Here is a 25,755-nt window from a genome sequence, read left to right on the forward strand (position 1 = left end):
TGGCCAAGACCTCCATTGCATTTGTTCCTGTATAGAATGTTAGCAGAGATTCTCGCTCTCTTCTTATCCCAAATGTAGGAATTTATCTGAGATTGGATTTTTTTAATGAAAATGTAGGGGATTGTTAGGGGCATATTACGAAAGATATATAAAATTTTAGGTAAAGTAAACATTTTGATTGAAAGAATTTTACCCCACCACGAAAGGTCCCTTCTCGCAAAATCCGATACATCCCTCTGGACAATATCATTAATTAAATTTAAGTTGGCGGAGATTGTTGAGTCAATGTTTTTCCCAATGATGATCCCGAGGTAAGTCAGGTTTCTTTTGGCCCACCCAAAAGATGTGTTTAAATGTAGAGTTTTTTTGGATTGTTGGTCTAAATTAATGTTTAGAAGTTTCGATTTTCCATTATTAATTTTAAAATAAGAGATCAAAGAAAATGATTCCAAAATATTTGAAACTTCTGTGATTGAATTTGTTGGGTCTAACAGGGAGAGTATGATATCATCCGCGAATAGACTAATTTTAAACTGGCGAGAAGGGGTAGAAATACCTTTAATGTTGGGGTTCTCCCTGATTTTCTGGGCAAGAGGTTCCATGGCCAGGGCGAAGAGAAGGGGAGAAAGGGGACAGCCTTGTCTGGTACCATTCGTAATGGGGATAGGGTTTGAAAGATAATTATTTGCGTATATTTTTGCTTGCGGATTGGAGTATAGGGCCATGACTGAAGAGAGAAAACAATTGTTGAAGCCAAATTTAATAAGGGAATGTTTCAGGTATAGCCAATTTATTCTGTCAAATGCCTTTTCCGCGTCTAAGGCTAATAAAGTAGTTGGAAGTTTTGAAGTGTTTACTAGTTTAATAATATTCAGAAGTCTTCTGGTACCATCAGTTGCTTGTCTCCCACCAACGAAGCCAATCTGGTCATCGTTGATGAGATTCGGTAAGATATTTGATAATCGGTTAGCCAGAATCTTCGAATATATCTTAATATCTGAATTTATCAAGGAAATAGGCCTGTAGTTTTTTACGTTGTCTCTTTCCTCTTTTGATTTAGGTATTAATGTAATGGTAGCTTCCAGCATTTCTGGAGGGAAATAGCCCATGGAGGATGCATGGTTAAAAGTTTTAGTGAGATAAGGGGAAAGATGATTATAAAAAGCTTTATAGTACTCGTTGATAAACCCATCTGGACCCGGGGCCTTGAAGGGCTTTAGTTGCTTAATTGTATTTGTAGTTTCTAGGTTGGAAAAGGGTTGGTTCAAAGTCTCGAGATCCAGAGGGTTCAGTTTAGGTAGATTGATTGAAGAAAGAAAATTATTAATTAAATCTGGGTTTGGTTGGGGGGGTCAAAGGGTCTGAGTTGATGTTGTATAGTTTTTTATAAAATTCTGCAAATTGATTCGCAATATCTTTTGGGTGAAAATACAATGTACCGCTTTCATTTCTAATTTTATCAATTCTATTGGAGGCTCTTTTCTGTTTAACGATACGGGCCATAAAACGGGTAGGTTTATTTAAAGCGGCATAATAGTTAAATTTGGATTTTTGAATAATTGAATCGTAGGAGGCCAAAATTTCAGATTTTAGTTCCACCCTTAAATTTAGTAGTTCTTTTTGAATTATTGGAGAGGGGGAGGGGAGATTGGTTTGAGCTAGTTCTTTTTCTTTGATTAGTTTATGAAGAGAGATTATTTTTCGTCTGTTTACTTTTTTTTCGGAGGAGGAAATCTGCATTAGAATGCCACGGAGGACGGCCTTATGAGCACACCAAATTGAGAATGGGTTGGACAACTCTGGAGTATCATTTTCTTTAAAGTAATTAGAGATAGCATTCTCTATTACTATTTTGTTCTTGGGGTTATGAATAATAGATGATTTACATTTCCATAGGAATCCATTTTTTAAACAAGGGCCAAGAAGAATTTCGCTTATTACGGGAGCATGATCTGAAAGGGATCTGTAACCAATAGAAATGTCAGAGAATTTGGGGAGAGTAAAAATGTCTGATAGTATTAGGTCTATTCTAGAGGTTGTCTGGTGAGCGTCCGAAAAATGAGAAAACTCCCTAGATGTTGTATTCAGACATCTGAAGATATCAAATAGCTCATTTCTGGAGAGCCAGCTGTTCAGCGTAGAATATAGGTGGCGACTAGGGAAGAGGAGTCAGTATGACCATCTGGGACCATATTGAAATCTCCTAGGAGAATTAGTTCACCTCTTCTGACCTTTTCGACTTTTGCCAAAACTTTGTTTAGGAATGAAATTTGTCTTTTATTTGGGGCATATAAGTTTACAAGAGTGCATTCATGGTTGTTTAACTTACAGATCAAGATATGGTATCTACCTTTGGAATCTTTATGTTGATCTATTAATTCAAAAGGGATGGAATTTTTTATCAATGTTGCTACTCCCGCTTTTTTGCGGTCACTAGTGGACTCAAAGATGTGAGGGAAATTATTATGACTAAATTTGGGGTGTTTCCCCTCGGCAAATCTAGTTTCTTGGAGACAAGCGACATCTGCTCCGAGATTTAATTCCTTCCAAAGGGAGAATCTCTTACTGGGGTTATTCAAACCTCTAACATTGTAAGTAAGGACCTTAATAGACATAGACAGTCAAAATGAGTAAGCAAGCTGTAACACAGGGGGAGAGAGCCGGTTGACTCAACGAACCACAAAATGAAACAAACCAGTTATAAAATAAAGTATGTATACAATCTCAACCAGTTCAAAATAAATCACAATTAAAACCCAATATACAGTGAATTCACTATATTAGTAGTCGTAAAGCAAAATTCTGAAGTAGAACGAAACAAAACTTCCAGAAGGAACCTTCACCTGTAAGGTTCTCCTTCGGATTGGGGGGAAAAAAATAAAGTGTGACACAGGACCATGAAGGCACTATATAAAGAAGATCAAAAATGGTAAACTGGAAGCAAACATGAGACTCACACCAGACCAATGTTGTCTACTAAAATATGAGGGATATCAATTTAGAGTTTTATGGGGAATGATTGTCATGGAGCATATGGGAAGATGAGAAGAAGACTTCGTAGAGAATTCCGTTTAAACTTAACGGTTAGGTGGTTTTGTATCTCTGTGAGGAACATCTTTTATATAAGTAAGAAATTTAGGGCCCTCCTCTGGATCAAATAAGGTGAATGTTTTCCCTTTAAAAAACACCAACAACTTCACCGGGAAACCCCATCTATATGGGATACTCATGTCTCTTAGTCTGTCTGTCGTTGTTTTGAATGCTCTTCTCGCATCCATAGTCTCTTTAGAAAAATCCGCATAGACTTTTAGATGCGAGAAGGGTTCGGGGAACTTTTTTTCTTCTCTGATGAAGTTTAAAATTTTCTCTTTAGTGGTAAAAAAGTGAAGTCTTAGTATAGTATCTCTCGGCAGATCTGGAGAGATAGAAGTAGGACGGAACAAGCGATGTACTCTATCCACAATGAGATCTTGTTCGGATAAGGATGGAATGGCTTGGCGAAACAAATCTCTAACATACCCAGAAAGGCTGGAAGAAGAGACACTTTCGGGAATACCCCTAATTTTAAGATTATTCCTTCGGCTCCTATCCTCCAAATCTGCCACTTTTAGCCTAAGTCTTCTAAGCTCAGATTTAATTTCTACATTTTCAGAGGAGAGAATCTCAGTTTTCTCTTCTACTACACTGAGTCTCTTAGCATTTTCCTCTAATTTTGCGCCAAAAGAGTCTAATGTAGACTTAATAGTGTCTACCTGTTTTTCGAAGCCGATTTTCATATTCTTATCTATCATTTTTGTTAATTTATCCAGGTATGACCCAAGGTCACCGTTATCCGGGTTATGAGATATGGATGGATTTGGTAATTTGTTAAATTCAGGATCATGGGGAGGAGGAGATGAATCTTTTTTTGGGTGTCTTTTATCAGGACTCGGGTTGGGGGATGTGTCTGAGGAATCATCCTCAGAGACTTCTGCGAGAAGTGAGTATTTGTTGCCCCAATCTCCCAGGTCTATCTCTTCTAAAAGAAGAGAAGTATCCATCTTTTCATCTGCCTTCTTATTAGTTGAGGTGTCAGAGACAGGATTAGGATTACTAACTCTTTGGGGTTTTGGTGCCTCTTCACCTTTAGAGGGATTAATAGTGGAGGTGGGCATTTTGGAGTTTTTTGGATATGAGAAGTTATCTGATCTTTTAATTGGTGACCTGGATTTAATAGGACTGAGGGTGTTAGGAGAGTCCTCCTCAGGATTAGAGTAAGAAGAGTGGTGGAATGCTTTTCCTTTTGCAGACTTAAGTTGAGTGGAAGATTCCAAAAGTTTCTGAGCGTATTTTGTTTTGGAAGTCATTAGGATTATAGCCTACTGGCGGTACCGATTAATTGGTATTAATTACTAAGTATTGTTACCTAGATAGGTTCTTAAAGGCATTTAAGGGGAGAGATGAGTAATCAAAGATTTTGTGAATTAAATGTTATGAAACACTATGATATAACTACGCTTTTAAGTTGTGGGGATCCTGAAAAGGAAAGTAGATATTAGCAGTTTACATGCTTATTACCAGTACTTATTGCATACAAAATACAAAAGAACAAGTGATGATTTCAAAAAAGGATAAAAGAGAATGTCAATCTTTTAAAGTAAAAGAGTTCCAGAGGTACCAGTAACGCCGAAAAGTTTCACATGGAAAGAATAAAATGTTAGCAGGTTGTACAGTAACAAGTAGCTGAGTTTACAATATATATAAATAGTTGCAGTGGTCAGCTGAGTAATTGCTCCCAGGGGTACTCAATCTCACTGTAAACTATTTTCTTTCCAAAAGTGTAGGTGTTAGTGAGGGGGCAAATTATAGAGAAGTTATCATCCTTTTCTTATGTAGCACTGAAAAAAGAGCAGCTATGTCCCGTCCTCAGTATCCCTAATAAAGTAAGGGAGTCTCAGAAATGCAGGTTTCATGCAATATAAAGAGCAGGGCAGAAAGAGTTAAATAGCCCACACAGGGCTGTGAGCAGGCTCATGCAATTACAGGGCACGGATGGCTGTTATGTGAGACAGAGTATATATATATCCCTTTTGATGATGTTAGACTCGGTGGCAGTATATTACAGGCAGGACCCGCGTGTCACATCCCCCCTGATGCCGGGTCTCTGTGCCTCTGGCAGAGACCGCCGGTGTCGGGTATTTAAAGTCTTCCCGGCCCGCAGTCACAGTCAGTGCTCCGCAGCGTGAGGGAGAGAAGGTCGCGCGACGCTGCAGCAGGAAGGAGAGGGCACCCACGGAGAGCAGCCTCCAGAACCAGGATGTGCCGCCTCCCCGAGAAACGGTAAGGGCTTCTGTGTTAACAGAAGCCTGACTGACCTTATTGGGGGGTTGTTTTATTGAGCCCGGTCTCCTTCTCCGATATCCTTGTGACACTCAAAGTCCCTGAGGTCCGCGATCCTCCGTAGACAGCGCCGGCCGGTAGTCTCACTTCAGGAGTCCTGTCTCTGGTCGCAGATGGGAGCGGGGTGACTTGCAGGCAGGGTCAACTTGCAGGCTGGCGATCCGGTGTAGTGGTGTTGCTTTTCCAAGGTGCAGGGTCCCGCGGGTCAGGTCTCAGTCCTTGGTTCTTTCCTGCACAGTCTGCAGAAGCTGACACACAGAGTCGGCCTGTCACGCAGCCACCAGCACTTCACAGCAGCGGAGCCGCGCGACTTGCCGACAGGATGAGAGGAGCTTGCCAACAAGGAAGGGGGGTCAGCTCCAGGACCCGACTGTGTCCCCCCACGGCTTCAAGGTAAGTTTCTGCTTGTGTTTCGGGGGTCCGATTACCCGATAAGGGAAGCCTGTGGGTGATGTCTGAACCTCCTCAATGGGACTTTTCTTGGTGTCGGGTCAGTGAAGGGTTTCTCTGCATACGGGGATCAGCTGATTCACGGGGCTCTGGGGCCGCCGGCTTCAAGATGTGAATCCTCCACAGTCTGCTCAGTTACACCCGATGAACAGTGTTCTGAAGTCCAGAGGTAGGGAGCGGTGGGGGTCCCTTTACAGAGACATACAGGCCCGCAAGCCTGCAGGCCTATGTCGCAATACCCACGTCTGTGATGAGATCAGGGTCGCACCTCACTGCTTCCACACGGTGTATCTCCCGAAATAGCGGGTCAGGGAGAGTCTTTTTAGTATCCAGGTGATCCTTAGCCTTTAGGAAGTCTGTCCATGCAACAGTTGAGTGAAAAAATCTTCTCAGAATGCTTTATAGTTATAGCCCTCATGGAGCTCAGGACTATGCTGCCATCTTGTCCTGTGCCTAAGCCACGCCCCCCACCCCTTTTAGTTTGAAGCTATTGGCCGTGCTGCACAAATAAAGTGTCACCTTTATCCTGCAAGTCAGTATGGATTTTCTTTTTTACAGGAGTGCACTGTAGTATGATTTACATGTTAACTTTATTCTGCGTGTCTATATGTTTACAATGATGCCGGATTTATAGGTTTGAGTGTTTTTTTTACTAATTTTGCAACATAACTTTAAAAAATATAATTATATCTATCTATCTATATATATATTCATCGGTGCTAATGGGTGGGCCTAGGAAGTGACTACACCCGAGTGCGGTAAGCTGTTTGGAATATGGACATAGTTATGTCCTTTTGTGGGAAAGGGGACAAATGTCTAAAAAGCAGCAACAAACCTTGCTGGGGAATTTTCCATCAGCTTGGACAGGTTTCCCAGGTGGGACTCCATGCCGCCACCCCCCTCCTCATGATCCAGTCTGAATACGGTACCTTGAGGTACCTTCGCTAGACTCCTGTAATGAAAACAAGAAGTAACTCCGGTATTGGGGGTTATTTTATATAGTATTTTACATATATTATACGGACAAAAGTATTGGGACACATCTTAATCATTAAATTCAGAATTTTCATTCAGTCCCATTACCACAGGAGTGTAACATCCAGCCCATTGCTGTGCAGTCTACCTTTACTCATATTACTGAAAGAACGGCTCCTTCTTAAGAGCTCAATAGTACTAATGCGGTCCTGTAATAGGACGTCATCCACGTAACAAGGCCGTTCATGACATTTCTACCCTTCTGAATATTCCACCATCAACGGTGAGTGATATTATTGAAAGTGGAAGGAACTGCAGCAACTCAGCCACAAAATGGAAACCACAAAAAAAAATACAGATCGGGGGTCACTGAGTTCGAAGGTGCTTAACATAGCACATGAAAGTTGGCAGAGCTCTGCTGAATCCATAACTGTAAAGCTCCAGACTTCCTCTGGCGATAACATCAGCATAAAAACTGTGCCCAAGGAGTTCATGGCAGTGGTTTCCATGCCTGAACAGCTGTATGAAGCCTTACATCACCAAGCACAATGTCAAGCGATGGATGAAGTAGTGTAAAGCAGCCACTAGATTCTGGAGCACTGGAGTGACAAATTGCAGTTCTTGATCAGGCATCTGGTGGATGAGTCTGTGGTTTGGTGAATGCCAGGAAAACATAATTTGCCTGATAGCATGGTGCCAACTGTAAAGTTTGGAGAAGGTTGGAGAATAACTAGGCCCCTTATTTCCAGTAAAAGGAAATCTCATTGCTTCACAATACCAAAACATTTTGGACAATTGTAGCTTCTAACTTTTTGGGAACAGTTTGGGGGAAACCCTTTTCTGTTGCAGGAGGACTGCGCCCCAGTTCACAAAGTAAGGTCCATACCTACACGGTGCAAAGGTCCATACCTACACGGGGCAAAGGTCCATACCTACACGGGGCAAAGGTCCATACCTACATGGTGCGGTGAGTTTGCAGTAGAAGAACTTGACAGTCTCGCTTAGAGCCCTGAACGCTATGCTATCGATCAGCTTTGGGTTGAACTAGACCAGAGATTGTGGCCCTCTTGCCTAACATCAGTGCCTGACCTTACAAATGCTCTTCTAAATGAATGGGCAAAAACAGTCACAGACACTCAAAAATCTTGTAAAAAGCCTCCCCAGTAGAGGGGAAGCTGTGACTAAGTCCACAGTAATGTTTATAGATTTAAAATTGGATATTACAAAAGCTCATGTAGGTGTAATGTGTGGATGTCCTAATACTTTTATCCATTAGTCTCATCTATAAAGAAGTTAACGTACCTGTCCAAAATGCAGGTTATATTATTTCTGTTCACCTCTTTGATGTAACCAGTTGAGAGAGCAAGGAATTTCTTTTCCTCTCCACTAACCACAACTCTGTCTCCCATCATCAGGTTTGTAGCTGGAATATCACCACTACGGCGCTGAAAGCAGTGAAGGTGCTGTCCATCACACACACTCTGTACTCCTCCCATACGTATAAGATTTCCAACACACTGTCCATCTACTTCTCTGAAAGAGAGCAAACACAAATTAAATGATTCATTGAAGAAACAGTACACCCTTTACTCTATGCCTTCATGATCATGGATAAGAGCAGTGCACCTTCATCATCATGGATAAGAGCAGTGCACCTTCATCATCATGGATAAGAGCAGTGCACCTTCATCATCATGGATAAGAGCAGTGCACCTTCATCATCATGGATAAGAGCAGTGCACCTTCATCATCATGGATAAGAGCAGTGCACCTTCATCATCATGGATAAGAGCAGTGCACCTTCATCATCATGGATAAGAGCAGTGCACCTTCATCATCATGGATAAGAGCAATACACCTTTTGCTCTATGCCTTCACGATCATGGATATCTTCAACAGATATCCTATAATGAACAGTTTAACCTTTTCTATGCCAATGACACATGTAAAACGCCATGACTGGGCTAGAACATGAGGGTATGATATTAAATCCCAGAACCATAGCTTTCAGATGACAGAACCGATGCAAAATCAAGGTCTCAGAATTTTTTGGTCTATTTAGTTGTAGTAAGTACAGTATATGCCGATCTGTGCAGAGACAGACTTTACTGTACAGCTTTGTCATGAGAAAACTACAGCACTGATCTGAAAGAATTTCCTTCATTACCATTACCGTTCTTCCGATGAAAGCATCCAGATATTTTTTTTTCCAGTTTTTGACTCTTTTGTTAATGCCTCTAAAGAGCACATGAGGCACCAAAGATTGAAGTAGTGCAGATGGGAGACCTTCAGATGTGCGGTCTCTCGCTCAATAACTGGAAGCATGTCGTTGGGGATATAACAACTACCACTTTGCTGTTCTACAGATCTAGACGTGGAAAATAAAACAAAAACTTATGTCAACCAAAAACCTGCCATATTACTTCTATGAGAACTATAATAAAATTAGGGGTACACACAGTGTGATCATGCCGCAGCTGTCCTGTGCTGCTGTGGTCTTTCCACTCTTTTCCTGCACAATCACTTTTTCTTGAATGGAAACATTGAAAAGTCCGTAGCAACACAAGGTTGTTGCAGTTAAAATCTGCAGCATGACTTCTGTCAGAACAGAGCCCAAAGCACTTTAACACCTTCCTAAAACGTACAGCATGGGTAGAAGGCAGCTCCCACACCACGACTCACTATTAACCCATTAGAAAACCAGCCATTTTTCTTCCATCTCTTTTCCTTTTATATCTATTACTTTTATTTTGTCGTCATAGATATAGGAGGGCTTGTTGTTTTTTGTGGAGCAACTTGTAATTTTGAGTTTTAATATATAATGTACGAATAAACAAGAGGTAAAAAAAGTTTCCATTATTTTTGTGTTTTGTTTTTACGACGTTGACTTCGTGGTAACAATAATCTGATTACTGACCCATGGAAAAAGTTTAGTTATAGGGATAGAAAATTAATATAGGTTTTTCAGGGCACACAGGAAACCACTGGTGTATGCTGCTGCCACCAAGAGGCTGACACTAAGAACTACAACCTAAACAAGGAAAGTCAGCTCCTCCTCAGCAGACGACACCGGCCTACAAGCACCAAACTACTCCGTTTAGCTTAGTCTCACAGGTCTGGAGTTCCACACTGATCTCTGCCTATGATGCTTTTTTTTCTACTTTTTTTTCTCATTTTGGTTTAGGGAAACAAAGGGAATGGTATATTTGTGCCCCCAATGGCCTCGTTGTGATCACCCCCTCCCATGATCTGTAGACCTGGACCGCAGGACCAAGCTTCTTTAGTACAGGCAAGTAGATCCTTATCTGTACTCTGCTGCGCTGGCTCCTGGTCCACATCCCTGCTGACGCCAGCAGCCTACAGCATGTTCTTTGTAGGAATCGCAATCACCATCACAAGACCTCCAGCTCCTGTCCATCCTCTGGGACTGCTGGATTGTCAGCCCTTGGTGAACGTCGCTGTAGCAACCAGCAAACCTGCCCCCTCCTGGCATCAGATACGTGTTTTTTTCTCTTGTCCTTTAGTTCTCGGCCTCTTTTTTTCTACTGTCTCCTCTCTACCATGTCTGACCTCACACCAGCCTGCCCAGCCCTCACTGGTTGCACATTTTGCCTGTGAATCATACAAGCTCAAATTCTTGTCAGGCTAAGCCGTCGCGACCTGCACTGTATGACCCCACTCGTTGCCTTACTCCTCATTCTCTCCTATTTGTTCCCTCCTCTACGTCTAACTCAAGAAGATCAAGTCGAAAGGAATTCCCTTCATGCTCGTGGCCCCAGAATGGCCCAGAAGATTATGGTACACGGAAGTGGTCGACCTGCTCAAAAATGTCTCATGGAGACACCCACTTTTCAAGGATCCCCTCTTCCACTCAATTCATGGCTGCAAGGTATAACTCCATGGCTGTTCAACCAGCAGTTTAAAATATTAAGGAGTTTTGGGTCAGGTTGTACAACCCGGATCAAGGCACTGAAGCCCTCCTTGTCTCATATTTACCATTGCACCTGGAAAAACGTCTTCCATTGGTGTGAGTCTAATGAAAAATTTTATTTTTAACTCGCATTCTTGCAGTCAGGTTTGGGTCCTGCTTGGCCCTCAGTTCCCTCATTGACCAGGTCTCAGCCCCGTTTATCTTTTTTCAGAAAAATTTGACTTTCAAGCCACAAATAAGGCCTTTTCTTCAGGGTGTGGTTCATGCAGTTCCTCCTTACCAGCCTCCTTTTGATCCCTAGGACCTTAATCCCTTACCGTGATCTCCTTTTGAAACAAACCGTAAGTGGTATTCCCAATTGCAATCACTTCCATCAGGAGAGTATCAAAACTGGCAGCTTTCCGTTACTTGTCCTTCACTTGGACCTTCGTCCACACTGTCACAAAATTGTACAAAGTTCACAATTTTGCATTGGCAGATGCAAGTCTGGCCAGAAAGTTGCTGATACGGCCGCTCAGGTGACTACCTGATGGATTTGCCTTACACATATCTCTATAGTTCCCCACCCTTGGGACTGCTTTTGGACACCCCATGATTTCCTGCATCCCCCAATAAAGTGCCAGAGAAAAGAGAAATATTTGAACTTACCATTAAGTCCCTTGCTTGTAGCCTTTGTTGGGGGACACATAACCTACCCTTTCCTAATTTTTTGCCCCATTAGGTGTGTGTTGGTAGCTTTTTCCCATTGTGCATTTTTTTCTTTTGCTTCTCCTACTACTTTCTCACTAACTGGTGTAGCCTGCTGAGAAACCAACTTTTTTCTTTAGGCTGTAATTCTCAGTGTCAGCCTCATGGCGGCAGCAGCGTACACCCATGGCTTCCTATGTCCCCCAATGAAAGCTACGACAGATTCTACAGTAAGACCCCAAAATCTTTTCTTTATTTTTTCAAAAATAAATTCTACAGTTTTAGTCACCATATTCAGAGATTTAAAACAGTTTTCTTTGACAGGGCTATGTGAGATCCTGTTTTCTGTGGGGCAAGCTGTAGTTTTGATTGGTACCATTTTGTGGTTCTTACCACTTTTTTTTTGGAAGGGGGATGGGGAGGGAGTTTGAAAGGGGGGTGATGTGTATATAATTTTCTGAAATGTTAAAACCTAGCAATCCCAATAGTTATTTTTTTTCCTTACGATTTCATAATCTATATATTTGGGGAAAAAAAGGATGGGGATTTGGAATTTAGACTTAAAATTTTTGTAAATACCCACATGTATGTGTATCATCCTGACCTTATAGTATATAATCATTGCTAACAGAGTCCGCCGAATACCTGCTGTAAAGAGCGCAGTTCCGAAGTTGGGAGCAAAATTTACAAGCTTGTTGGTCAGCAATTACTGATGGCAGAGGAGAAAGCTTTATTTCTTTGGCTCCAGAGTCAGATTTATGCACCACATTTGTCAAATAAAACGACAGCTCGTTTCTTATTTTCAATAATTCTGAAAAAGACACATTAAGAAAATATTAACAATCCTAGTCCAAAAGTGTAAGTCTAGTCCAATGGTGTAAATGAGTCAATTCATACAATAAATTATGTCCTACATATAGTAAGTATATGTAGGATGACACCTTGGTATATATTTTACAGCAGGGTAAAAATATCTCAAATTTCTAAAAGGATAGGTTCACAGGAATGAAGAAAAAAAAGAAAGATAGCACTATGGCCGACGTTACTCAATGGGGCTGTCCATACAAACTTTTTTTTTTTTTCATGGATCGAATCTACATTAAAAAACTAAAAATAAAACGCCATCATGCAATAGTTTCTTCCATGTGTCGGATGAGACTTGCCTATTCAAGTTTATGGGTGCGCTCGCTATTTATGTATGGAAACATTACTATATCTTATAAGAACGCTTCCATGAGTACAGAGCCGCGGCAAACATTGTACACTAAATGTTCTAACTAGAAAGAATATAGTGGACTCCAGCGCCAAAGCCAATATTCATGATGTTCTACCAAACAGCTGCATATTATTCCGTGTACAGGTAATGGCCCTAGTGGGGGGTTCCCATCACAAAATGTGGCATCACTGGGATATGCAGACACGCTCTGATCACTGCGGGCCAGACCAACAGATTACTATAGAATTAGGCAGCCACATAGTAAAATTCCTTAAACTTCAGCATCAATTATGATTAGACAGATCAGTACTAGGCTATGTTCAGACTAGGAATTTTTTCATGCAAATTTTCAGCTGCATTTTACAGTACCAGCAAAGTCTATGAGATTTCAGAAATCTCATGGACACACTTTGTTTTTTGTTTCATCAGTATTTTTGTGCTTTGCATGGTTTTTTTGTACAATAGAGCATGTCACTTCTTTCAGTGTTTTTCACTCTTTGAAAGTACTGGGTGGTGAAAAAACGCCTAGTGTGAACATAGCCTTAACCTTATATTCTCCAATATTATAGCCCCAATGTACCTTTCATAATGTACATAAACGTGCTAATATCCCCTATTCATGGTGAATGTGTATGTAACATGCTATTTTGGAAATAACCTTGTAATTGCATCAATTTGCTCACACCTATCAACATACATACATACATACATACATAAAAATAAAAAAGTACGCTTTTCCTTCTGCCATGTAGTGTGTAATTTTTGTATCTAGTACTAAACAGGCTGCAGAGGCATCAATGATCCCTACACAAAAGGTGTTATTGAGCCTTCTGTGTATATCATCAGTGGTTTACTTAAAAAAATAAATAAATAAAATTTAGGATAAGCACCTTAGTGTATAAACCGATAAAAAAAAAAAATATATACAAAATTTGTGAAATTGGTGCCTTCCTTCATTTATTAGTTATATTCACTTGCAGGCAGCACACTGTCTCCTTATGGTGTACACCAGGAAGGTGGACTAATTACAGCCCTATAACGCCTCCCTGCTGATATAGCTAAAACTATCGACTATATGTAACGATTTCCCCCATTTACTAATGGGAATAGATCAATTGTCATTACAAAGATTCTGTTCCCAAACATAGTCATGTTATCGGCAGCACATCGCGTTTACATGGGGAAATGAGCTGCCGACAATGATCATTTCTATGGCGGCACAAACAATGCAACCACCTAACAAATCTGCGTTTTGCTTGTTCGTTGGGCGATTGCTGGAATTGTTTGTGTATCTTAACAATAATTAATAAGGGGTATAGCTCTCTCTAGCTAGTGACTTGTGATATCTGTAGGATATATACTTCTTGTTAATAGAATACAGTTTCCTGTAATATTAGTATTTATAGCTTGTATACTTCCTTTATGCTCCCAGCTAATTTCCTATTTCGGACTGTATAGTGGAATGTGTTTAGGAAAGCTTAAATCAGAAGACATACCAATAATGCAATTTTCTGCAGCCTTTGACCAATACAAATAACTAACATAAGTTACATGACATCTTGTATATAACAAACCTCTTTTGTCCATCCGATTTGCAGGCACAGTGTACATATTTCCAGTCTTCAGATATAAAAGTAAGCCTGCTTCAGGATCCTCTCTCCTTTCCTGACTTAGCAAAGTATATAAAATAACCTGAAATACAAAGAAGAAAATCATAAAATAAATGAGTATTAAAGGGGGTTGTCCAGTCTTAGAGTGCCTGCAGACTTGCAGTTTATGTGACTGCAGACTTATAAATCCTCACAGTGCGCACACGGTTTTCTCTGAAGATTCTCTGATGCCGGCAGCGAGCGGTCAAGTATCTGATTTACATTCCTCCGGCCACATTCCGACTAGACTTCATCTGGCCTTGCTCAATGCAAGTGTATTGAGCAAAGCTGAATACAGTCTAGTCGGAATGTGGCCGGAAATATGCAAATCGCGAACTTGCAGTCAACATGACCGCCCGCTCCCAGAGCATGGTGTGAGGATTCAAAAGTCTGTAGTCAAATAGAGTGCCTTCAGACTTGCAGTTTAAGACCGGACAACCCCTTTAACATCACAGCACTTTACTTTCAAGCCCCAGCTCTTAAGACTCGTGATAGCCCTGGCAGTGCTGAAGGATTTCCTTACCAGTACCAGCAAAGTGAATGAGATTCATGAAGTCTCATGCACACATTGCTTATTTTTTTCCTTGCAGATTCAAGTTGGCAGCAAGTCAATTCTCGCAGCGTGTTTGAAGCAGATTTCACCCATATTAATAAGTGGGGAAAAATAAGCAACATAAATGCATGTAAAAAAAAAAAAGAAAAAAAGAAAAAAAAAACATACACAGCAAATATTCAAGTATTTTACAGTGTATTTTCTGCCAACACATCAGGATTTGCAGCAGAATCTTCTGCTGCAAATCCTGAATGCGTGCACATACCCGAGAACCATAGGGGAGCAGCTGCCTAACTTCATTGACTCACCTGGCTCCTGTGTTCTATGGAGTTTGATTCTTTACCAGTCTTCAGCTCGAGCGGCATAGTTCTAATTAGTTTGGATTTCTGGTGTATTTTCACTTTGGCCGTTACATCAATTTTTCCCTTCAGGCCAAATCTAGGAGACCAGACATTTTCCTCAATATCCAGAAATTCCGACACCTGGACGTCTCTTGTATCTGTAATGCTTTTAGCTGATGGTCTAGTAAAGAAAAACAAGCAGAATGAAAAACACCAATCTGTAGCTCCGCAGGTAAATGTGCAGATGCCGGCATTATCCCTCCGCTGATTGTGTCATCAGCCAGGGTCATGGTCCTTGTTTGATATGATTTTACAGTTTATATGAAAAAGTAATCTATATAAAAAGTTATATACTTTTACAAAATGTATCACAACACCAGAGTTGCTGACAGCATTTTATAAAATCCTTGCAAGCTTTGCGGCGAAAATCTGCAGCGTTAATTAATCGGTGCTGAGGATTTGACATTCACAGTGGATTAATTTTCACAGCAGATTTCACCCTTTGCAATAAAAAAAAGCAGGAAATCTGCAGCATAATGCAAAGCACTTTATATTTTTTTCTCTGCAGAGCGAAATTTCCGGCTTGGATGTACGATAATGCGGAGCCAGTACATTCTGGGCTACCGCCACTTCTGCAGTATTCTTGCCAGTAAAACATCAAAAACAATGACACATCGGTCATAGCTTCTATTATACATGGATGTCATGAAGTGAATGCAGAAAAAGCATAACAACTGTTTGTGAAAACATTGTGAGTGGGCTTACCGGCCAAGTGTTTGGGTGACAGATGCTAAATAGTCAGTCGTCCATTTTTGAAATGATGGAAGATATTCCTCAATTTCTTGCAAAACGTCAGCTTGATTTAAGTTTAATTGATACCTGGTAGAAAACGACAAAACAAGTGTTAAAATAAAGATTAGGAAGCAACAAATTGGCCTTACAATTAAAGGGAACCAGATCGCACAGTAGTTACATCCCTGCAGAATAGATGAGCGTTCATAAAATCTTCGCTGGTAATGTAAAATCAAATGGATTCTTTGGACAGAAAATTAGCTTCAAATAAATCCCTTGTTGAGGATTTTTTTTTTTTTTTAAAAGCGCTGATAGCATACAGGAAAGGTGGAGGCGGTCAGTTTACGGCTTTGATAAGTTTGGCCCATTGAGCACCCAAGCCTGATATTTGTGGCTGACATAAGCAGTAACGGAGCAGAGGGGAGACACAGACTACAGCCGGGTGGCTGCAATGGTAAAGCAGATTACATCAATGCGGCCCATGCTGTACCTGCATCTAAACTGCCAATTTGGGGACACTATAGAAACCAGACTGGAACCCAAAAACTATATATACTGCCAAAGCGAGCCCTTCAGCTGACCATTTACTAGAAGTGTACTAATATATACCTGTAGAAAAAAATGGTTAAATAAGCACTGACTTATGGTAATATTACATGATTCTCCAATAACAGAGGTATTCGATTACTTACATCTCTTTCAGATATTTTGGCCCATAAACAGTCTGGAGAGCGAGGTCTTGCAAAACATCCTCACCGAACCCACAAGCTGTTGCCTTTTGGAAAACGTCATGTAACATAGTACCGATCAACATTTGCCTCGAACCTTTATCACAAACCTAAAAGCAATCAGTAGAGCATTAGGTTGTAGAAAGAAATGAACAATGTTCTATAAGAACATCCGAAGGCCAAGTTCACACGTTTAGTATTTGGTCAGTATTTTACCTCAGTTATGTGTAAGCCAAAATCAGGAGAAGAAGAATCAGAGGAAAAGTGTAATAGAAACACGACATCACTTCTGTATTTATCACCCACTCCTGGTTTTGGCTTACAGATACTGAATGTGTGACCATAGCCTTATAATCATGTTGTACCCCCAGTTTATAAGCTATAGAGATGGCGGTGCTATGCCCACCCGCAGCCACTAATGAGGCATGAGTTTGCAGTAACACTGAGGTGAGTCTGTCTGTATTACTGCATGTGGTGAATGCAGTGTGCTGACGCAGCCTCAGGGGTCTCAAATCAAGTGACATACTTCTTAAAGGGGTGGTCCGATAACTAAAATGTCCATTAGAAATATCTATTTTCTCACCCTAAGCACTTTTGTAATTTGCTTAACTATATTATTCCCGACCATTCTCCCAATACAGCTAATCGCTAAATGTATTTTTTTTTTTACTTCACCTTCAGTGACGTTTAGCTTGTGGGGAGTCTCAAAGAGGAAAATGCAGGAGGCTGGGGCTGCACTCACTTCTCGCAGCATCTATCATCCCTCCTGGAGAAGGGTGTCATCAGAGAAGAGCGCTGCTGTCACTTACCACCGTTTCTTTTACTCCGCTTTCTGAAGATGTCGTCTCCAAGGCACTGATAGAAGCTATGGTAGGTGACCGCAGCGTCACCCCTTAATGACTTCCTGTTGTGTAAAAGAGCTTTGCATGTAAACATATATATTTATGAAGGACATTTTAGGCATCGGACCACCCTTCAAACCTTCAGCACAAACTGAAAATTGCATCTAGTGGTGTTAAAAAACACATCGAAATTACATATTTATAATAAAGAAACAAACCTTGAACTTCTCACTTAACACCGATCTCCGTAAGCATCGAATACCATTTGCTATGCTGGTACCAGAAATGAGAAGGTCAGGGAGTAAAATGATATATCCGGAATCTCTGTCTATAGTCCATGTATTTGGAGGCGTCACGTTACCCTCCAGGTGAATAATATCTCCTGGCTTCACTTCAAGTCCAACCCTGTGGGGGAAGAAGTATTGTTTATAGGAGACCAAACCTGAAGAAGATGGTGACGCAGTTAGCAGGGGTAGTAGGCTCATTTATATATTAAATATACAGGTGTATCTCACTAAATTAAAATATCAAAAAGTTAATTTATTTCAGTTCTTCAATACTAAAAGTGAAACTCATTATATAGAGTCATTACAAACAGAGTGATCTATTTCAAGTGTTTATTTCTGTTAATGTTGGGGATTATGACTTACAGCCAATGAAAACACAAAAGTCATTATCTCAGTAAATTAGAATACTTTAGCAGCTTGAAAAAGGTTTTTAAAATCCGAAATTTGGCCTACTGAAATGTATGATCAGTAAATGCACACAATACTTGGTCGGGGCTCCTTTTGCATCAATCAATGCGGCGTGGCATGGAGGCGATCAGCCTGTGGCACTGCTGAGGTGTTATGGAAGCCCAGGTTGCTTTGATAGCAGCCTTCAGCTCGTCTGCATTGTTGGGTCTGGTGTCTCTCATCTTCCTCTTGACAATACCCTATAGATTCTCTGTGGGGTTAAGATCAGGCGAGTTTGCTGCCCAATCAAGCATAGTGATACTGTTGTGTGTAAACCAGATATTGGTATTTTTAGCAGTGTGGACAGGTGCCTAGTCCAGCTGGAGAATACATTTCCATCTCCAAAAAGCTTGTCAGCAGAGGGAAGCATGAAGTGCTCTAAAATTTCCTGGTAGACAGATGCGCTGACTTTGGTCTTGATAAAACACAGTGTACCTACACCAGCAGATGACATGGCTCCCCAAACCATCACTGATTGTGGAAACTTCACACTAGACCTCAAGCAGCTTGGATTGTGGCCTCTCCACTCTTCCTCCAGACTCTGGGACCTTGATTTCCAAAAGAAAATTGGAACTCTGGGACCTTGTGGAGTGTGTCAATTACTGCCTTCTGGACATCTGTCAAGTCAGCAGTCTTCCCCATGATTGTGGAGCCTACTGAAAAAGACTAAGGGACCTTTTTAAACGCATAGGAAGCCTTTGCAGGTGCTTTTTGTTAATTATTCTAATTTACTGAGATAATGACTTTTGTGTTTTCATTGGCTGTAAGCCATAATCATCAACATTAACAGAAATAAACACTTGAAATAGATCACTCTGTTTGTAATGACTCTATATAATGAGTTTCACTTTTTGTATTGAAGAACTGAAATAAATTAACTTTTTGATGATATTCTAATTTAGTGAGACGCACCTCTATATTTCACTCGTGCAAGTCCATTGCAGAACTTTAGTGTTGGTGGAGATAAGAAATTTGGGCAACAGTCATCTCCCCTGATCTCCCCACACACTCAGGACCTGAGGCATCAAGACTGGTGTTTTGTAGGCTCGTCTTGTTCCAGTGAAGGCAGCACCACAGTAAGATGTTCATTAAGAGGCACATACCTTTTAATGAATTCACCGCACCTAAAAACCAACCAGAAGTTCTACTCCTGTCAGGGACTGGAATACATTTCTGCCATAATTTACAACACTAAAGTGGTGTATATTTTGCAGAGTTTGTTATGCAGGCTTTTCCACACCCCATCTTTGCCTATTTTAGCAAAAGCTGGGCGGGACTGGTGTAAAAACACCAAAAGTCACAACATTTTTCATGAATGTGAATGTGTTTTACACCAGAATTCTGGCGAAAACACCATCATGATTGGGGTCCTAAATACGCAAACTACAGCAAGATTGAAGATATTCTTTTGTCATTTTTTGACTTGAGTCATAAAAAGACATTTAAACCATTACTCACATTTCTAATCTCTGCACTGACGATGCTGGGGTCCCCAGACAGGTCACATTCAGTTCAGCAATGATGTGCCGAGCCCACACATGGCCGCTGTGGCCAATTATTGGCTGAAGTGCCATAAATACTGATATCACAGCAGGAGCCAGCGGTGGCCTCGGGGTAGAGGGGGTAACAGGTATCACCACAATGGGTGCACTCACTCCACAGGCAGACAGGTCTTTTGACCGCACTGTGGGTCTTTACTCTTAGACCGTTTGGGGAACCACAATATGAATATTGTACGGTCACATTAAATGGGCGGTTTCACTGCAAAACTCACTTTGGCAATGAGTTAAAATCAGACAGTACACTGCAGAATAGAAGGATATGGCCAGAAATGCCGATTATCATAGATACCAGTCATCCTTCAGAATGCAGAGTTCTGTGTCTCCTCCATCCTGATGAGCGGTAATGGTGAGATGCTTCTCCTCTCGTGGTGCAGACACCTCCCTCACATCCAGGACACAGTACCTATTGTACAGACCTCGGCACAGTTTAGTCCTGGGCGTTATCTTCTTAGGAGGCCTGAAAACAGAAGGAATAGTAATAAGCTGCTGCCAGTGACTATTGTGGATGTCATCCAGGGGTGCAGCCTGAGCTGTGACTGCGCTGACCCCCCCCCCCCCAGACTGTTCAGGACTGCGCTGACCCCCCCCCCCCGGACTGTTCAGGACTGCGCTGACCCCACCCCCCGGACTGTTCAGGAAATAGGAGCCATCGTCTGATCATACTGAAGATGTCCACGAGACTTGGAACAAGAGGGGACTATGAGGATTGCAGGCGGAGCAGGTATAAGCTCTGGCCTCGAGTATGTGCACTGCCACTCCATACTAACGGGGATAAGTGCCCTGCTCTGCGGGTCGGTACTGGCAGTCAGACCGCCATAAGATGATAACTTGTTTTCGCTGGACAGCCCCTTTAAGCTAAAGGAGAACTCTGCTAGGAAGAGGTAATCTATCCCCTGGAGAGGTGATAGCTGGCTGGTAAGTGGGGGGTCAGATACCGATCAGCAGGGGAACTGTTATCTCCGGTACAAAGGAGCAGGTGTGAACAGCGCTTTATTCATTGTCTACAGGGCTGACAGAAAGAGGTGAGTGTGATGCTGATGGATAATGTGCACTGCGGCCCCAGGTAAGAGCGCTGCCCATAGATGCCACCCCAGCGGGCACACCCACTGATCAGCACCACTGCTGGTACTGGATGCCCCTATACAGCAGCTACCTGTCCGGGGGCTTCTCCTCTAAGTCTGTAAAACTTCTCTCCATCATCATTTCCAGCAGATCATCCTCGGAGGGCGCAGGACACTCATCGCTGGGAGCATCCATGGATCACTCACTGCACAGGAGAGACAGCCCAGGCCGCCTGCAGACCGCGGTTATCACACCAGCACGCTGCTGCCCGGACTGGACAAACACTGTACGCTGTCACTCAGCGGCCGCCCATTCAACCAGCCCGCGCTGTCAGGACGGCGGCCCGCAGGGTACAAAAATGGAAAGCGAAAGCAGGATTCAGCGCGGGAAACAGAATGAGCGCGCACAGACAAGAGGGTGCGGGGGGTGCTCACCTGACAGGAGGCGAACACGGGGGGGTTGCAGAGTACATCCCAGGAGCAGGGTCCACACCCAGCACTGCCACCAGCCGCCATTAGTCTCTGCCCCGTAGTAACGAGTCGCTGTACTGCAGCATCATGTACCGTGGAGTCACAGTGTCTTACACTTGAGGACAGATATCCACGGCCATAGCAGCTTGTGACAGGCAGAAACGCATTTTCAGCCGCAGTTTTTATGTTTTTTTATTTATGCAAGTTTTCAAAATCATCAATAAGTCTCCTGACTTGTAATGATGAAGATAAAGTAAGGTAGAAGACACTACGTAAAGCCACCAGCACGCGTGCGCCGCAGTCACCCACCGCCGTCCCCACTGGGATGTATCTCATGCAGTAACGCCTCCAGAAATCACCTCTTTTTTTACGGGTGGGGAAAATAACAAGAACACCAAGTGCCCCATAGAGGAGGTTTACCATTGAAATGAATTGCAAGCTAATATGAAGGGGATTTGATGTGGATTTTGAAACAAAATCTACCTCTAAATCCACCTGGACAATCTCTGTGTGAATGCTCCTTTAGCTTTTGTTCACACAGGGCTTTTGGTGTAGAATCCAGTCACAAAACGCTTCCGGTCCCTTTCACATGAGCGTCCCATTCTCTTCAGTGGGAATAGTTGATAAGGAGTCGTGGCAGTGTTAATAATTGCCATTGAATATACAGTGGTGGCCAAAAGTATTGGCACCCCTGCAATTCTGTCAGATAATACTCAGTTTCTTCCTGAAAATGATTGCAATCACAAATTCTTTGGTATTATTATCTTCATTTAATTTGTCTTCAATGAAAAAACTCAAAAAGAATTGTCCTAAAGCCAAATTGGATATAATTCCACACCAAACCTAAAAAAGGGGGTGGACAAAAGTATTGGCACTGTTTGAAAAATCATGTGATGCTTCTCTAATTCGTGTAATTAACAGCACCTGTAACTTACCTGTGGCACCTAACAGGTGTTGGCAATAACTAAATCACACTTGCAGCCAGTTAACATGGATTAAAGTTGACTCAACCTCTGTCCTGTGTCCTTGTGTGTACCACATTGAGCATGGAGAAAAGAAAGAAGATCAAAGAACTGTCTGAGGACTTGAGAAACCAAATTGTGAGGAAGCATGAGCAATCTCAAAGCTACAAGTCCATCTCCAAAGACCTGAATGTTCCTGTGTCTTCCGTGCGCAGTGTCATCAAGAAGTTTAAAGCCCATGGCACTGTGGCTAACCTCCCTAGATGTGGACGGAAAAGAAAAATTGACGAGAGATTTCAACGCAAGATTGTGCGGATGGTGGATAAAGAACCTCGACTAACATCCAAACAAGTTCAAGCTGCCCTGCAGTCCGAGGGTACAACAGTGTCAACCCGTACTATCCGTCGGCATCTGAATGAAAAGGAACTGTATGGTAGGATACCCAGGAAGACCCCACTTCTTACCCCAAGACATAAAAAGCCAGGCTGGAGTTTGCCAAAACTTACCTGAGAAAGCCTAAAACGTTTTGGAAGAATGTTCTCTGGTCAGATGAGACAAAAGTAGAGCTTTTTGGCAAAAAGCATCAACATAGAGTGTACAGGAAAAAAAAAAGAGGCATTCAAAGAAAATAACACTGTCCCTACAGTTAAACATGGCGGAGGTTCCCTGATGTTTTGGGGTTGCTTTGCTGCCTCTGGCACTGGACTGCTTGACCGTGTGCATGGTATTATGAAGTCTGAAGATTACCAACAAATTTTGCAGCATAATATAGGGCCCAGTGTGAGAAAGCTGGGTCTCCCTCAGAGGTCATGGGTCTTCCAGCAGGACAATGACCCAAAACACACTTCCAAAAGCACTATAAAATGGTTTGAGAGAAAGCACTGGAGACTTCTAAGGTGGCCAGCAATGAGTCCAGACCTGAATCCCATAGAACACCTGTGGAGAGATCTCAAAATGGCAGTTTGGAGAAGGCACCCTTCAAATATCAGGGACCTGGAGCAGTTTGCCAAAGAAGAATGGTCTACAATTCCAGCAGAGCATTGTAAGAAACTCATTGATGGTTACCAGAAGCGGTTGTTCGCAGTTATTTTGGCTAAAGGTTGTGCAACCAAGTATTAGGCTGAGGGTGCCAATACTTTTGTCTGGCCCATTTTTGGAGTGTTGTGTGAAATGATCAATAATTAGATTTTTGCTTCATTCTCTTTTGTGTTTTTTTCCTTGCAAGCAAATTAAATGAAGATAATAATGCCAAAGAATTTGTGATTGCAATCATTTTCAAGAAGAAACTGAGTATTATCTGACAGAATTGCAGGGGTGCCAATACTTTTGGCCACCACTGTAGAGATAAAAATAAGGGATTAATTAGATAGTCACACATCAAGAGGGGAGTGTGCTTCATAATTATTCTTCCTATTTCTTTAATTCTCCCTCCCGAAATGAAGTATAGAGCTGCAGGTAGGTATCCTGTTCATTATCGGCTATCCATAATACACATCAGTGACAGCATGTAGGGATTCATTCAAATAAACCGTCACTCCGACAGGCAGTTCAAGATTCTAAAATAAGAACAAGAACACAACAATTAAAATCCAAAAAGTTAAAAGACAATGGGAAAGGAGGGATCTCAACTAAATGAAGGAAGAAAAACTAAGTTTCTCATTTAGTCCCTTCAGTGTCAAGTGTGATAATCCAGCGACACTCCATTTGGGCAAGGAGGCGCTTGGTATCGCCTCCCCTGATGCCACAGCGGACACGATCAATGCCTCGGACCCTGAAGGAAGAAGGGTCACAGCCGTGCCGGACTCAAAAATGTCTTGGTATGGTCTTAAGACCAGATGGATCAAGGACCTCCTTGGCCGCCAAGATGTCCCGTACATGCTCCCTCGTTCGGGCCCTGAGATCCCTAGATGTAAGGCCCACATAAATGAGGTTACAAGCACAGGTGGCGTAGTATACCACATATGTGGTACTACATGAAATATGATGAGTGATCTTAAAATGTTTAGTGCCATCAGACGATTGAAAGTCATGTGCCCTAACCATGTTCCAGCAACCTGCACAATCGCCGCATGGAAAAAAGCCCCATCCAGGAGCCCTGGATCCAAACGGGGGAGCAGGCCGGGCAACATAGTGACTCCTGACCAAAAGGTCTTTAACATTCCTATTGCGCCTTGAGGTCAAATACGGGCGGTCGGACAAGGTGGCGGCCAACGTGGATTCCGTCCTCAAGATCTTCCCATGTCTCTCCAAGATCTGGCGGATGGTGTTCCACTCGGAATTGTATGTGGATATGAAGCGTATATGATTATCCATCGATTTCTTTTCCGTCTTCTTACTCAGTAAGTGCACCCTCTGACCCATGCGCGCCGCTGTGATCTCCTGGATACTGAGCGCTATGCGGCGTGTGTGCTGGCGCGCATGCGCTACTCCGTCCTGACGTGTGATTACACAGCTGCGTTTGCAGCATATAAGAAACAAGTTCCCACTAATACCAGGTCACTTTCCCCTTGAAAAAGGTGCTATATGCACCGAAACGTGCGTAGGGGCACGGGGTACTGATCCAGCAGTGCAAAAGACGCAGGGTAGGTACTCACTACATGTGGTGATACTTTCTTCCTATGGCTTATAACCTCTACCACTATTATTTCATGATTTGATGTGAGATTTAGGTGTGGATACTATGTCCCATGAAGCCCTGTTTGTTTCATGTACAAAAAACTTTTTCTATCCATGGGCTATGTCTTTTTTACAGAAATTATACTTAACATGTATTTATACATATAAATGTGACTTATAGCTCATGGTGAGGGATTTAGTGTTCTATGACCAGTGACCTCCTGGTCTTTTCTCCTTTCCTCCCTACATATATGTGATCTGCACTGCACTTTGTGAAGCCTTTATCTGGACCTCGTTCTAATTCTATGAGGTATTTACCTCTAGCTCTGGTGTCCAATTGGACCCAGTTCTTTTACTGTGTTTGAACAATTTTTGTTTAATAAAATTATGTCTATTTTTCAAAATGATTGATTGACGGATCTTCTTTTATGACTCCTATTTGGTGCGCTGTACGTAATTTGAATATAAATGTAAGTAGGGAAAATACGCCTCAAAAAACGAACGCCCGAAAAGTCCAGGTTGCTGAGCTCAGTGATTGGCGGCAGCGCTGTCGACTTGATGTCACTACTGCAGCCAAATGACAGAGACTGGGGCAGTGGGGAAGACTAAATAAGGAGGAAAACTATTGTTCTGGTCCTAATAGGATGTAGGAAGATCCCCATTATTCATCCCTTCCCCCCATCTTCCCACGAGCCCAATCCAGGCATTACATGAACAGCCGCAGCAGGGGATGTCTGGCAAGTCAGATAGTGGGGTGTCAGTCAATACAGTTATTGCTGGGCGGTGAGTGGGTTAAATAGTTAAAG

The 25,755-nt window shown here is 42.1% G+C and overlaps 1 protein-coding gene across 4 annotated transcripts in view; it reads right to left on the bottom strand.

Annotated features, from left to right (window-relative positions):
• Positions 1-21,687, bottom strand: part of DNA2 (DNA replication helicase/nuclease 2) — a 52,672-nt gene extending 30,985 nt beyond the window's left edge. The window contains exons 1-12 of one of the 4 annotated variants that reach the window (XM_073685595.1): positions 21,336-21,687; positions 20,993-21,228; positions 20,129-20,296; positions 17,762-17,948; positions 16,666-16,811; positions 15,947-16,060; positions 15,149-15,362; positions 14,213-14,330; positions 12,068-12,233; positions 8,978-9,172; positions 8,107-8,337; positions 6,665-6,781 (exon numbers count right to left, since the gene is read on the bottom strand). In XM_073685595.1, coding sequence (XP_073541696.1) covers positions 6,665-6,781; positions 8,107-8,337; positions 8,978-9,172; positions 12,068-12,233; positions 14,213-14,330; positions 15,149-15,362; positions 15,947-16,060; positions 16,666-16,811; positions 17,762-17,948; positions 20,129-20,296; positions 20,993-21,096 — 1,760 coding nt within the window. In that variant the 5' untranslated portion in view covers positions 21,097-21,228; positions 21,336-21,687. Of the gene's footprint in view, positions 1-6,664; positions 6,782-8,106; positions 8,338-8,977; positions 9,173-12,067; positions 12,234-14,212; positions 14,331-15,148; positions 15,363-15,946; positions 16,061-16,665; positions 16,812-17,761; positions 17,949-20,128; positions 20,297-20,992; positions 21,315-21,335 lie in introns of those variants that run through there. The other 3 variants (XM_073685596.1, XM_073685594.1, XM_073685598.1) reach the window with 3 other exon arrangements.
• Between the last annotated feature and the right edge of the window lie 4,068 nt (positions 21,688-25,755).

This window comes from Phyllobates terribilis, unplaced genomic scaffold (assembly GCF_046119375.1).
Source record: "Phyllobates terribilis strain yellow unplaced genomic scaffold, ASM4611937v1 Scaffold_5__5_contigs__length_657084704, whole genome shotgun sequence".
NCBI lineage: Eukaryota > Metazoa > Chordata > Amphibia > Anura > Dendrobatidae > Phyllobates > Phyllobates terribilis.